Here is a 13879-nt window from a genome sequence, read left to right as displayed (position 1 = left end):
GTATGAAACAACAAACTCAACTATATGCTGCTTACAACAAAATACCTTACTTAAATACAAGAATATAGAACAGCTAAAAGAAAGGTGACAAAAAAAGGTATCATGGAAAAACTAACTTAGATAAATATGAGGCAGTATTAGAGATTAAAAGAACTACTTACTTCAGAAAGATATAAAATAATTGTAAATTCATATGCACTTTACATCACAGCCTCAATATATAAAAGGAATAAAAACATTTAAAAGAGATTCACGAAACCATGAACATTTGAAAGTTTTAATAGAACTTTTTCAGAAATATAAGACAAGCAAACAAATCAATAAGGATATGGAGGATTTAATACAATAAATTTTACTTGTTATACTAATAAAATAATGGCCTCAACAAATACAAAATACATCTTCAAGTATATAGAATACTTTGAAAAACTGACTATGTGTTGGCCTACAATGTAAGTCTCAACAAATTTCACAGGACTCAAATCCTAAAGAGTATGTTTTCTACTACAGGGGTTTTGAATTAGAAAAAAAAAAAATTTTTTTTTAACTATGAAATCCCCTATGTTTGAAAACTTCAAAATATTCTATGTAGCTCTAAGATGAAATCCCCCCCCCACCAAATATTCTAAACTGAATGACAATAAAAATAACATCAACATTTGGAAGATTCAACTAAAGCCCTATAGAGTAGGAACTTATGGGTTAAAAGAAAAGCTACAAATCAATCAGTACCTAGCTCGAGTTTTTTTCAAAAAAGTAGAAGGAAAGAAAATAATAAAGGCAGAATTCAATGAAATATAAAATACAAAATAAGAAAGAAATTAATAAAGCCAAAAGTTGGTTCTTTGGAAAAGACCACCAGTAAGACTGCTAACTTTACGTAATACTGATCATGGGAGATATGGTAGCCAACTCCCAAGAAAGCCCACAGTGATTCCCATCTCCTGGTATTTTCATCTTCGTGTAATACCTTCCCCTATTGAGTGTTGGCTGGGCTTAGTAACAACTTCTAACGAATAGATCAAGGTAGAAGTACCAGGCAGTATGTGATTTGAAGAACAGACCAAAAAAGGCAGCAAAGCATCATTCCTTTTCTCTGACTCTTGGGTCTCTAGTGCTAGGAAGGTAACATCTTGTAGAGGTCCACATGGTAAGGAACTGAAACTCGTACCAACAGCCACATGAGTGAGCTTGGAAGTAAATCTTCCAACTCCAGTCACGTCTTCAGAGACTACTACAGTCTTCTGATAGCCCTCATTATCAGCTGGACAGCAACTTGAGAGATCCTGAGCCAGGATCCCAACAGGCTTTGTTTATTTATTGTATCTGAAAACTTGAGAAAGTGATTCTAAGATTCCTACAGAAGTTCACAGCTCCAAGTAGAGGTACTCTTGAAAAAGAACAGGGTACGATGACTTGTTTTACTGGATAAAAAGACTTATTATAAAGCTATGATAACAAAGACAGTGTGATATTACTGCAAAGATCAAGAGACCAATGACATAGAGTGCAGAAAGATTCACATATATATGGACACTTGATTACACAGGTGACAATGCAGAACAGTAAGGATTGGTCTTGTAAAAATGAACTGAGAGTATCAACTGACTTTAACTTGTGCTGGTATCAGTAAATAAATGTATAAAAATGACAAGCTTATTTTAGTATACAATACCTGAGTTAAACAACAGTTAAGAGAAGACAGATGTTATAGGAGGGATCATCTTTTAAAAATGAAAAATGACAGGTGAAGGAAAACTATGAGAGCAATTTGTTTCAGAAACGGGGAGGGAGAGCAGGGAATTCTAAAGAGAGGGAAATATTAACCTTTTTATGGCAATTCCTATATCTAGAAAAACAGATTAGAACCAGTGAAATAAAAAAAAAAAAACCAAGCCAAACAGTGGAGCCCCTGGGGGGCTCAGTTGCATAAGTGTCCAACTCTTGATTTTGGCTCAGGTCATGATCACACTGTCCCTGGGTTTGAGCCCTGCATCTGTCAGCACAGAGCCTGCTTGGGATTCTCTCTCTGTCCCCATATCCCCTGCTCAGAATAAACTTAAAAAAATAAATAAATAGGAAAAAGAAGAAAAGAAAAAAAAAAAAGACATAAGGTCTAAGAGCCCAAATCCCAGCAATGATGAAAAAACAGTCTCTAATCTTAGAGTTAAACTTATATAGATTTGCTATAAATTATTCCTAAGAAATAATTTGAAAGTAGTCAATATTCCAAAGCTACAGAGAAACAGTCAATGTACTTCTTAACACTACCATAACCATTGTACAGTGATTTTCAATATACAAGGGGCTTCAACATACAGTGCTGTTGGTTCTGTGGGAGAACATGTAATTAATCCCATTTAACAAATAAGGAAGAGGGCTCTGAGAAGTTAAAACACAAAGTGGAAACATCCAGTACTTACTATGCTATAATACTTACAAACGTCCTTAATAAGTACTCAGAGACTAAATAAAATTGTCAACTTACAAAAGAGGAAGTGAAAGCAAGACTAAAAAGTCTAGACTACATTAAAAATAAGAAAATTTGGAACCACTAGAGAAAAATCCTTACCTAATACTTGTTGATAGTGGAGGAGGAGGAGAGGTGAGAGAATGAAGCTTGTGCTCACACTTATGTCATGGGGAACACCTATATTGGAACTACTTTATAACTGGGTACTTTTTAAGTGATGACATTCCCAGGGACAAGGACCAAGATGGCCTCATCTCTTTTGATACTTGTAACACACTAAATATGGTTCTTACAAAGCTTGGTATCTGTACTGCCCAAATTTTATATTTTTTTATGAAAATAATATCTTAACAGAGTTAACAATCTTCATATTTACAGGTTTATATCAGGTATAAAATAACGAAATTACTTTTTTTTTTAAATGTTTATTCATTTTTGAGAGACAGTGAAAGCCAGAACATGAAGGGGGGAGAGGTGGAGAGAGAAAGAGACACAGAATCCGAAGCAGGCTCCAGGCTCTGAGCTGTCAGCGCAGAGCCCAACACAGGGCTTGAACTCACGGACCGCGAGATCATGACCTGAGCCAAAGTCAGACGCTGAACCAACTGAGCCACCCAGTTGCCCCACTAACTTACTTTTAAATGTAAAAGCTGATATGCTTGGTTCTAACATTTCAACTATGATACAAATCACCTTAACAGATAACTTTTAGATGAAACTCTTAAAATACTTATAAAAATAAACACTTATACTTTAGCAAAAAGTTTCTGTAGTAAGAGTATGACCATATTTTGACAAGTAATTTTCAAAAACCTTGAAATTTGGCCAAAATAAAGGATTTATCTTTAATGTATTTGAGACTAAGAAATTTTTCAAGGGTAAATCTTATGTGAGTGTATTTTACTAAATCTATATATATAAAGTCTGAACAAGTGGTTGGTAATAATGGATTGTTAAATACAGTAGGGTAGACTTGATGTCTAGACAAGATAGTGGTGAGAGCTGCACTTTTAAGAAGTTCGTTACTTGCTCTGATAAAAAGGGAAAACAAAGAATGTTTCTATTATGTAAGGTTAGCATGAAATGCTTAGATCATGCATATACAATAGAGCTGCCACTGCTTTGAAAACAATTTCATTTTAATCCACTATGTGTTAAAAGCGGATTTTTACCATGTCCCTAACTCTAGTTAACATTTCAGGAAGATGGCACATTTGGTTAATCTTCTACCCATTTTACTTTAAAACTAAAACCAAAATATCCTTTATATACTGAGAGAGAAGGAACAAGAGCTAGTGATAGTGCTGAGAATCACCAGGCTGTATAGACAGTGACTGAAACTAGACACTGTGTTAAAAAAAAAAAAAAAAAAGCCACAGATTGAACACTGATTAAATGTGACATCTTATTTACTGAAGAAAACATTTTCTGCACAATTCATTAGCTCAATAAACAGTAATTACTAACTGATGCATAGCAATGGTGTATCTGGGTTAAAAAAAAAAAAAACATTTTAATATAAGAGGCTAAAAAAAACCAAAATACCTAAAAATTTTATACTTAATCTGAAATTAGCTACACATAACAGTGAATACAGAAGCAGTAATACTTAACTTTGAGTTTTTAATGATTTAGATTAAGAAGGGACCTAAGGTTATCTAGTATAACTTCTTTATTTTGAGGAAAAAGTGAAGAAAAGCTAGTAGTAAGCAGTCCATATGGTCACAAAAAAAGGTTAACACACAGAATTCAAATTAAAGTAAAAATTATGTATTAAGTAAATTGATCTAGATTTACAGTAAAACCTTATTAACCTATAAGCCTAATGACCTAGAGGAGAAACAAAATGATTTCTGAATTAGTTTGATGTTTTTTAACTAAATGGAGTAAGGAAATGACATCTACAATTTAACTATAAATTATCAGATATATAATCTACCCATCTTTCAACAGAGATACTTATTTCAAGGTAGAAATATCAGCATTTTCATAAAACAACATCAGGATAGTGTTAGGATAGATAGCTTTCTGAAACAAAGAGGTTTTAAAAATGAATTTGCCTTCATGGCACTTAAAAATTTTTTTTAGTTATTATTCACCAAATAAGACAAAAGAAGAAACAGACTTTTCCCCCTACAAATTATAATTTTCTGTGATTTAAGAAATACCATAAATGATGCATTTAAAGAATACTTTTAAGCACATCACTACAACTATATTGGTTTAGATTCTATAAATTGCATCTACAAATAATTTTTTAAGTTTACTTATTTATTTTGAGAGAGAAAGCACATGAGTGGGAGGAGCAGAGAGGGAAAGAGAATCCCAAGCAAGCTCTACTAATACATTTTTTTTGTAATTTGTTTAATCTTTATTTTTGAGACAGAAAGAGAGGGAGAGAGAGAGAGAGAGAGAGAGAGAGAGAGAGAGAGAGAGCGCGCGCGCGCGAGCGAGCAGGGGACGAACAAAGAGAGAGGGAGACACAGAATCCAAAGCAGGCTCCAGGCTCTGACCTGTCAGCACAGAGCCCAATGTGGGGCTTGAACTCACGAACCGTGAGATCATGACCTGAGTTGACGCTGGACACTTAATCGACTGAACCACCCAGGCGTCCCTCTACTAATAAGATTTTTAAGACAGGTTGACAATGATTGGTATAAGCAAGAAATGAAGCTCTCTGTAATCTATGTATTCCAGTCATTCTTGGCCTGCTGTGAGAATCATGAGAAGTGTTTTGAAACATACAGATTTCATAACACAGGGACTCAGGAATTTATTAACAGACACTGTGGTGATCTCTTATGCAGACATTAAAACCTACACAGCACTTCACAAGACACAAACCCAAGCATTTGATACCCATCACTAAACTAACTCCTCTCCAAAACTGCTCATTTTAAATGTAATACTCGTATATTTTAAAAATACATACACACTTTATTTTTTTTTAAACGTTTATTTATTTTTGAGACAGAGAGAGACAGAGCACGAACGGGGGAGGGTCACAGAGAGAAGGAGACACAGAATCTGAAACAGGCTCCAGGCTCTGAGCTGTCAGCACAGAGCCCAACGTGGGGCTCGAACTCACAGACCGTAAGATCATGACCTGAGCTGAAGTCGGACGCTTAACTGACCAAGCCACCTAGGCCCCTACATACACACTTTAAAAAAGGTAGAGAAATCAGAGGAACTGTACTTTAAAACATGGTTCACAAGTGATTATAAATATCTACTAATAGGGGACTAGTTATAAACACTGATACAGAATGGATATACTAAACAGGGTGCATGGTAAACTACCACTTGTACTTAAAGGAATAATATGGACACAAGTACAAATTTTTATTTCTACTCATCAGGATCAACTATGATCCAGATATATGTGTGTATATACATACACAGTATGTGTGCATACATGGTATGCACACACAAATACTACATATAAACTGCGTATACACATACGTATGTATGTTACATAGTGTCATCTATATGCTGGGGAAAGAAACTGGGTAGCTAAGAATTATGAAGAAGTAAACTTCTTTCTCACTGCATAATCTCTTGTATTCTTTGAAATTTATGCTTGTATATGTTACTACTTGAAGTATAGCCTTGATGGGCTGAAGGGTATTTACCATAAATCAAATCAAATTACATGATTTTGAGCTTTTAGTTCCTAACTAAATCCTTATTACTATCAGTGTATCAACTGTTCCGAAAAAGAAAAACTTTCATAAATATTTGTCACAGGTGATATTTACACTGTTTTAACTGTCAAAATTCATCCAACCGAATATTTAGGATCTATGCATTTTATTGCACGTTAATTATACCTCAATTAAAAAATACATAAAACTTTATATAAAATTAAGGTGGTTATAGTTCTCAACCTTTTAGCACATTAGAAAACTATAGAAGAACTTAAGAAAAAATAATCACCTCCTTCTAATTCCTTGTTACTCCAAATATGGTCCACAGACTAGAACAATCAGCATCACCAAGCAGCACGTTAGAAATTCCAATCTCAAGCCCGATCCCAGATTCACAGTCAGAAAATGTGCTTTAACAAGATCCCCAAATGATTTCTGTGCATGTTAAAGCTTGAGAAACTCTGATAACCTAATTACCAAAATATTTATGGTAGAAATCCAAGAAGCTCTACTTTTAAGGAGCCCCCCAGATGTACAACAAAGGTAGAGAGTCACAATATAAGTACTGTGTTTGAGGGTTAAGAGATGGAAAGTTCTTTCTTCAAGACTGTTAGTTTGCATAGCAAAAAGTCCTAATAAACAGCAGTTACTCACTACCTTTAGTAGTTGTTTAATTAGCAAACTGCTTTTCTGTTACTTATGTCTGTCTGTAGGAGGATTTTAGCCACTGTGACATTCATAGTTGTATGATCTACTAGGCAGAACATGCATATGCATATTATATATACACACATTATGTTATATATATTACATACATGTATATGTTATACACACATATTTATATAGATCCACTCAGATTATCTGATTCCATCTGAAGAAAGAAGATAGAAGACTCTAATCCAGATCTTGCCACTAGGGAATTACAAAGAGATTTTTAAATATAATTATTTATTTTGCCAGACCTCCAAAAAACAGAGGATCTGATCTCACGGATAGGCTATGTCTAAGCACAATTTTAACAAATCATGAGGGACAAACTTCAACATGAAAAGGTTCCAAACAGTTAAAGTAAATATTACCTTATCCCCAGGGGTACAATAGAGGGAAGAAGGGCTATGTAATAATACAGATTTCAATTTGTGAGGTTTGTTCAAAGTGCCAATTTTTTAAAAGATTCCTCACTGATAAAATAGCAAGTAGTGGGATGCACTTAATTTCAAATCAAATAAGTCAGTAATAGGTATGTGAGGACTTGTGAGATATGACAGTTAAGGGGTTAATGACAAATACCTGAGTCAGATTATGAATCACCCATACTTTTGTAGGTTGTCTATCTAGGAATTACTTATAATGACAGGAGAAATTTTGAAATCTCTCTAAGCTAAGAAGCTAGGAACCTCAAAAAATACTCTGGAAAGTCAATGTAAAAGTGGACCAAATTGGGTAAGAATGGGTAAATCTAGGGAAATGAGGGTAAAAAGAAAAAAAAAATACCATAGGATCCAAAACATAAGGAGGCTAAATGTGCTGTGGCAACAGAATGAATCATCTCCATTAAAGGATACTGAAGTACAAGGGGGATGATTCAAATGATCTCTATCTAGCAACACAATATTCAGAGATGCAACCTGATGTCTTCTGGCTCAAGGATTTTAGACTGTGGTTCTCTGTGCATATTTGACTATTAATGTGGGGAGCTTTATCAAAAAGTACCAACATTTCCAACCCTATTAAAATTCTTTAATGTCCAGGATGAGATGGCAATAATGTGGCAAAGAACATGAATATGCTCCCTCACTGAAATGATTCACATACAATCTACCTCCATATATATATATGCCCTTAAACATCAAATAGCCACTTTGTAGGCACTTCGAATTAAACCAAATTTTGGCCTAGAGATTAAGTTTATTTTATATTGCAATATAGCCACAAGTTAATGATTTCCTTGGGGTTGAAGCACTGAAGAATCTAATACAGAAACGCTAAAAAAAGTGTTTGTGGTAATTTATCTTTACAAGATATCTAAACATACTGCACTTGATATAACAGACAGAAAAAGCAGCTTGGGCATTATACCAATATTTACATTTCTATATTATTCCAAGCCTGAATTGTTGTCCTCATCTATGTGGGCTTTTTTGGATTATTATTTATTTTGTAAAATCATGAAATATTTCAAGCATGTGGAAAAATATAAAGAATAACTACTGGACAGCTGTGTAACTACTAGCTGGCTTTCTCAAGGCTTTGCATTATTCCTATTCATTTGGCGTTTAATCCCTAAAACTAAAATGTGCAGAAGTTGAAAATGAAGAAAACAAGGGGGAAAAAATCCCCTTAAAACTACTTTTTCTTTAAAAAAAAATTTTTTTTTCAACATTTATTTATTATTGAGAGACAGAGAGAGACAGAGCATGTGCATGGGAGGGGCAGAGAGAGGAGGAGACACAGAATACAAAGTAGGCTCTAGGCTCTGAGCTGTCAGCACACAGCCCGAAGCGGGGCTCGAACTCACAAACTGCGAGATCACGACCAGAGTCGAAGTTAGACGCTTAAACGACTGAGCCACCCAGGTGCCCCTTAAAACTACTTTTTCATTTTTAAAAATCACTATAACTTTTAGACACAAATTTATAAAATAGTTATATATGATTATTTACTAGCTTTCTGACATTTTTGGAGTTTTTAAGGTTTGATTTTCTTGCCAATATATGTAAACCAAAGTGCTCTATTAAGAACAGAGTTTAGTAACATTATTAAGTACAATAATTTATTTTTAACATATAAAATTATTTATATTTAACATTATTAATTTTTCTGTTTTATAATACTTCTAATAACTATCTTTACTTCTCTAGTCATATCAGAATACAGTAATGTTCTTTTAGATTTTTTAGGTCATCTGTTTTGCTATTAAAATCTCAATATTCTTTAAGTGTGTACTGTTAAACTAGGCTGTTTATCTGACTGGTAGCTCATCTTTTCAAGATCAAATAAATCAACTATGAATAATAAGAGACAGGAGAAATATTAATAAATGACAACCCCAAATCCTCCTACCCTGCTACTTCAAATTCTTCTACCAATTATATTTTTAAGAGAAACTCTCCTTTAAATAACTGCTGTTTAACTACTAGGAATTTATCCAAAGGATACAGGAGTGCTGATTCATAAGGGCACTCATACCCCAATGTTTATAGCAGCACTATCAACAACAGCCAAATTATGGAAAGAGCCTAAAATGTCCATCAGCTGATGAATGGATAAAGAAGATGTGGTTTATGTACACAATGGGATACTACTTGGCAATAAGAATGAAATCGTGCCATTTGCAGCAACGTGGATAGAACTGGAAGGTATTATGCTGAGTGAAATAAGTCAGAGAAAGACAGATATCATATGTGTCCACTCATATGTGGAACTTGAGAAACTTAACAGAAGGCCATGGGAAAAGGGAAGGGGTAAAAATAGTTATAAACAGACAGAGAGGGAGGCAAACCATAAGAGACTCTTAAATACAGAGAACAAACTGGGGGTGGATGGGGACGTGGGGGAGAGGGGAAAATGGGTGATGGGCATTGAGGAGGGCACTTGTTGGGATGAGCACTGGGTGTTGTATGTAAGCGATAAACCATGGGAATCTACCCCAAAAACCAAGAGCACGCTCTATACACTGTATGTTAGCCAATTTGACAATAAATTATATTAAAATAAATAAACAAACAAACATTAAAAGAATAACTGCTGTTTAGGTGGAAAAGAAAAATAGTATAAATCATTCATTCAATAAACATTTATCAAGCACTTATTACAAAGTGCTGGGCCTAGGCATCGTATTAGGTGATCAGGTTAAGATGCAGTCTCTGACTTAAAGTGACTCAGGGGCTATTCAAGGAAGGGTCACTTCTAGGTTTATGACTCTATCCACCATCCAGAGAACAAATATTTCTTTTGAGCCCACTACATGCCAATCATTGTATTAGGTAATGGAGATAAGGGTTGGTCACTGCTCTCATGAAGCTTCCATTTAGGAGGGAGACAAACAAATAAAAACATATGTCAAGTAGTAAAAAAATAACCCAAAAACTACAAAGAAAACTAAGAGTAAAAGGACAAAAGGACAGTAATTCTACATAGGATAATGACATTTATATCCATGTTGAAGATACATCTGATGAGCAAACCTTTTATGCTCTCAATTAACTGGTATCTTGTAAGGCACCACTTTCATATCACCAAATTAAACACGATTTTTCTCACTCTCCATTTTCCTTCTATTCTTCCAAGCATCTGACACTGACACCAAACATGCTGACCACCTCCAGTTTAAAACTCTACTGGCTTACATGAAATATCCTGTATTTATTAGATTTTTATCCTTTGCCATTGGGGTAGCATCAATATGAGCTGTACAATCACAACCAGGATTTACTTAAGATGTTCTCCTATCCAACCAAGGCAAATAGATTTTAACTGATGTGAAAGTGGAAAGTACCCTGAGAAAAGATTTAACTTTATTCTTAATTCCCAATAGGTTTCAGAAGACTATATAACAATATGACATTTACTCAAAGCACTGGAGAGTAACATCAAAAACACTTGTACACACTGAGTAATGTAGAGAATTGTGAAATCACTATATTATATACCTGAAACTAATATAGCACTATATGTTAATTACACTGGGGAAAAAATACTTATACAACATGTTACATGTTATAAAACCCTTTCAAATTTTATTTACTTCATTTAATCCTCTAAAGTTATAATACACCATGAGGCAGGTAATATTTCCATGTGAAAACATTTTAAATTTTGCTATGTATAATGAGCACATGTGAAGAGGACTGAAGAGAAAATAGTTTTAAATCTTAATAGGTAAGACAAAGCCTCTAAACTTATTCCAATCCATAATTATATTTCACACTATATTAAGATATAGCTAGAAGGTTCTGACCTATAATTCCCTAAGCAATCTATTTAATCTATTAAAAACAAGACTCTAACTTTTCAGAATGATATCATTAAAATTAAATCTATATACTTATCCTTTACTTTTTCTTTACTATTTGAAAAATGCTTAGAGTGTAATGAAAAACATAAACATCTGTAATGCCAATATTCTTAAAACAACATCTGCTAACATTTTGGTATATTTAACATTTCTTTCAGCCCATTCCTGTTAATTTTAATAGTTTAATTGCTTCATACTACCACGAATACTGATATTCCTTAAAAAAGAAGTTTGCTTTTTACTTAAAAAATAAAAAAGTAAACAAGAATAGGGGACCAAACTGATCAGTATTACTGTGAAATCAAATTAAGCAATTTTGATATTTTTTTAATTTCAGAATCACAAGTGAAAAAAATCTAAATGACATATTTATTCAATAAATATTTACTATAATTACCATGTGCAAAATGACAGGAACAAAGGATTATATACTTAAAGAAGACTGAATTCTCACCTGTTCAATCTCTTTGGTTTTTGATGCTATTGCTTTAGAGCGACTGGTTAGCTGACTGTCTTCAAATAATTCCATGCCATCTGTTGCATTTGACTCAGGTTCTTCTGGCTGGTCAATAAACAGTGGTGCTGTGGATCCTGCCTTTGAAAAAAATTAGAAAACCTTAATTACATACAGCATTTCACATGACTGTTTATAGGCCTTAACTGGCACATTATACCAAGAGAAAGTGCTACATTCAACCAGTTTTAAGAAGACACTTTCAATTTCACTCTGCATAATATGTGAGGAGGACCAAAGAGGAAATGATTGCTACTTTTTAAATTTTAGAGAAGACAAAGATTCTAGGCTTATTCCATTCCAAAATTATATTTCACATTAGATTAAAATACAGCTAGAAAGTTTTGTCCTGTAGCTTACTCCTTAAGCAATCTATTTAAGAAACAGTGAAGAGAAAAAGTCTAATTGGAAGTGAGAGGTATGTGCACACATAAACATATTAAAAAAGAACATGGAAAAGGGTTCTACTTTCAGAAGTTAAAAATACCTTGCTCCTGTAGCAAAAAAAAAAAAAAAAAAAAAAAAAAAAAAATTATCGAAATCACTGAAAAGAAAATCCCCCAAATAATAATCACTATTTTATAGCAACAATTCATTAAGTACACAATCCCACAAAAAGTCCATAGCTGACTACTGTACTTTCCAAAAACACTTTTGTGACAAAGAAAAAACTGAAAAAAAAAGGGGAAAACAATTATTTAACTACATTCGTTTATTCAAAAATTTACTGTGCGACACGTAAAGCAGCATTATCTACAATAGCCAATTACAAGTAGCCCAAATGTCCATCAAGAGATGAATGGGTAAAGAAGAGGTGGGGTATGTATACAATGGAATATTACTCAGCCATAAAAAAGAGTGCAATCTTGCCATTTGCAACTACATGGATGGAGCTAGAGAGTATTATGCTAAGTGAAATAAGTCAGAGAAAGACAAACAGACAAATACCATGTGATTTCACTCATATGTGGAATTTGAAAAACAAAAATGTGCAAAGGGGAAGAAAAAAAAGAGACACCAAGAAACAGACTCTTAACTATACAGAACAAACTGATAGTTACCAGAGAGAAGGTAGGTAGGGGACTAGGTTAAACAGGTGATGGGGATTAAGGAGAGCACTTGTGATGAGTACTGGCCATTATATGGAAGTCTTGAGTCACTATATTGTACACCTGAAACTAGTATTACACTGTATGTTAACCAACTGGAATTTTAACAAGAACTTAAAAAAAAAATGTTACTGTGTGACAGAGAAAGGAATATGGCAGCACAGTAGGAAGACCCTATGCTAGCCACAAATTCAGCTAGATAATTATAATCCTAAATACTCCAGAAATCAACCTTAAGATTGGCAGAACAAACTCCACAACTAAAGGTAGAGGAGAGGCCATAATGAAGGAAGTAGGAAGTGCAGAGAGATGGCTTGGGAGAGAAAAGAAGGATGGTGGCTGCTGTGGTAGTGAGGAAGCTATGGTTGCAGAGAAGGGTGACAGACTAACACACAGGGGAGTGCCTGGGAGAAATGAATCCCATAGCAATTGGCTTGGAAAATGAGAGGGGATGAATTTTTTGAGTTCTTGCAACCAGGCTAAAGCCTGGAGTTCTAAAGGTCAACGAGCTTGACCTTGGGGAAAGCCGTGAGGCATTGGGACTGCTTTTAGAGAGAAGGCAGGGGAAACAGTCCTCAAACATACAGAGGGTAAACAGTGATCTGAAGAGCACCTGGGGCACACAGTGGGTAGGTTATTCCCTCATCTTGGAGTGTGTCCCAGAGAGGCAGCATTCATGAAGAGAACACTCCAGGAAAAAAGGGACAGGCAACCACCTTTTCTCTCCCCAGTCCCTCAGTATAAGCATAGAACCACCTATGAGATCCAGCGCAATGACAATACTGCCTACTTAATTTGCTTACACCAAGGCCTGTTCCTGCACCCCACTGTACTCTGGTAGAACTGCCTTTCCTAGTCACACTTACCTCAGTTCCAGCATGGCAGGCGCCCTTGCCAGAAGACCAGCCCAAACCCCTGCCCACATCCTGTCTCCTGACCCGGGAGTTTTGCAGAGCGTCAGTTCCAGTGCTGGTGGCAACAGGTCTCACATCTAGTTAAAACATGCTACATTCACACCAGGGACTAAACACTACCCACAACAGGCAAAGAGAGTCTCTGCAGATGACTGTCCTAAAGGATAAAAAGGCCAGGAAAAAACAGCAGAGCACATATGAAGCA

General features: G+C 34.8%; 1 protein-coding gene across 9 annotated transcripts in view; it reads right to left on the bottom strand.

The window, feature by feature from the left end:
* PPHLN1 (periphilin 1) overlaps window positions 1-13879 on the bottom strand; it is a 142893-nt gene that overhangs the window by 35187 nt on the left and 93827 nt on the right. For all 9 annotated transcript variants that reach the window (XM_015075946.3, XM_027035922.2, XM_015075943.3 and 6 more), the window contains one exon: window positions 11592-11732. In XM_015075946.3, coding sequence (XP_014931432.1) covers window positions 11592-11732 — 141 coding nt within the window. The remainder of the gene's footprint in view (window positions 1-11591; window positions 11733-13879) is intronic.

Source organism: Acinonyx jubatus, chromosome B4 (genome assembly GCF_027475565.1).
Source record: "Acinonyx jubatus isolate Ajub_Pintada_27869175 chromosome B4, VMU_Ajub_asm_v1.0, whole genome shotgun sequence".
In the NCBI taxonomy this organism is placed as follows: domain Eukaryota; kingdom Metazoa; phylum Chordata; class Mammalia; order Carnivora; family Felidae; genus Acinonyx; species Acinonyx jubatus.
Note: the sequence above shows the minus strand (reverse complement) of the source record. Positions and strands in the feature narration are given on the sequence as shown.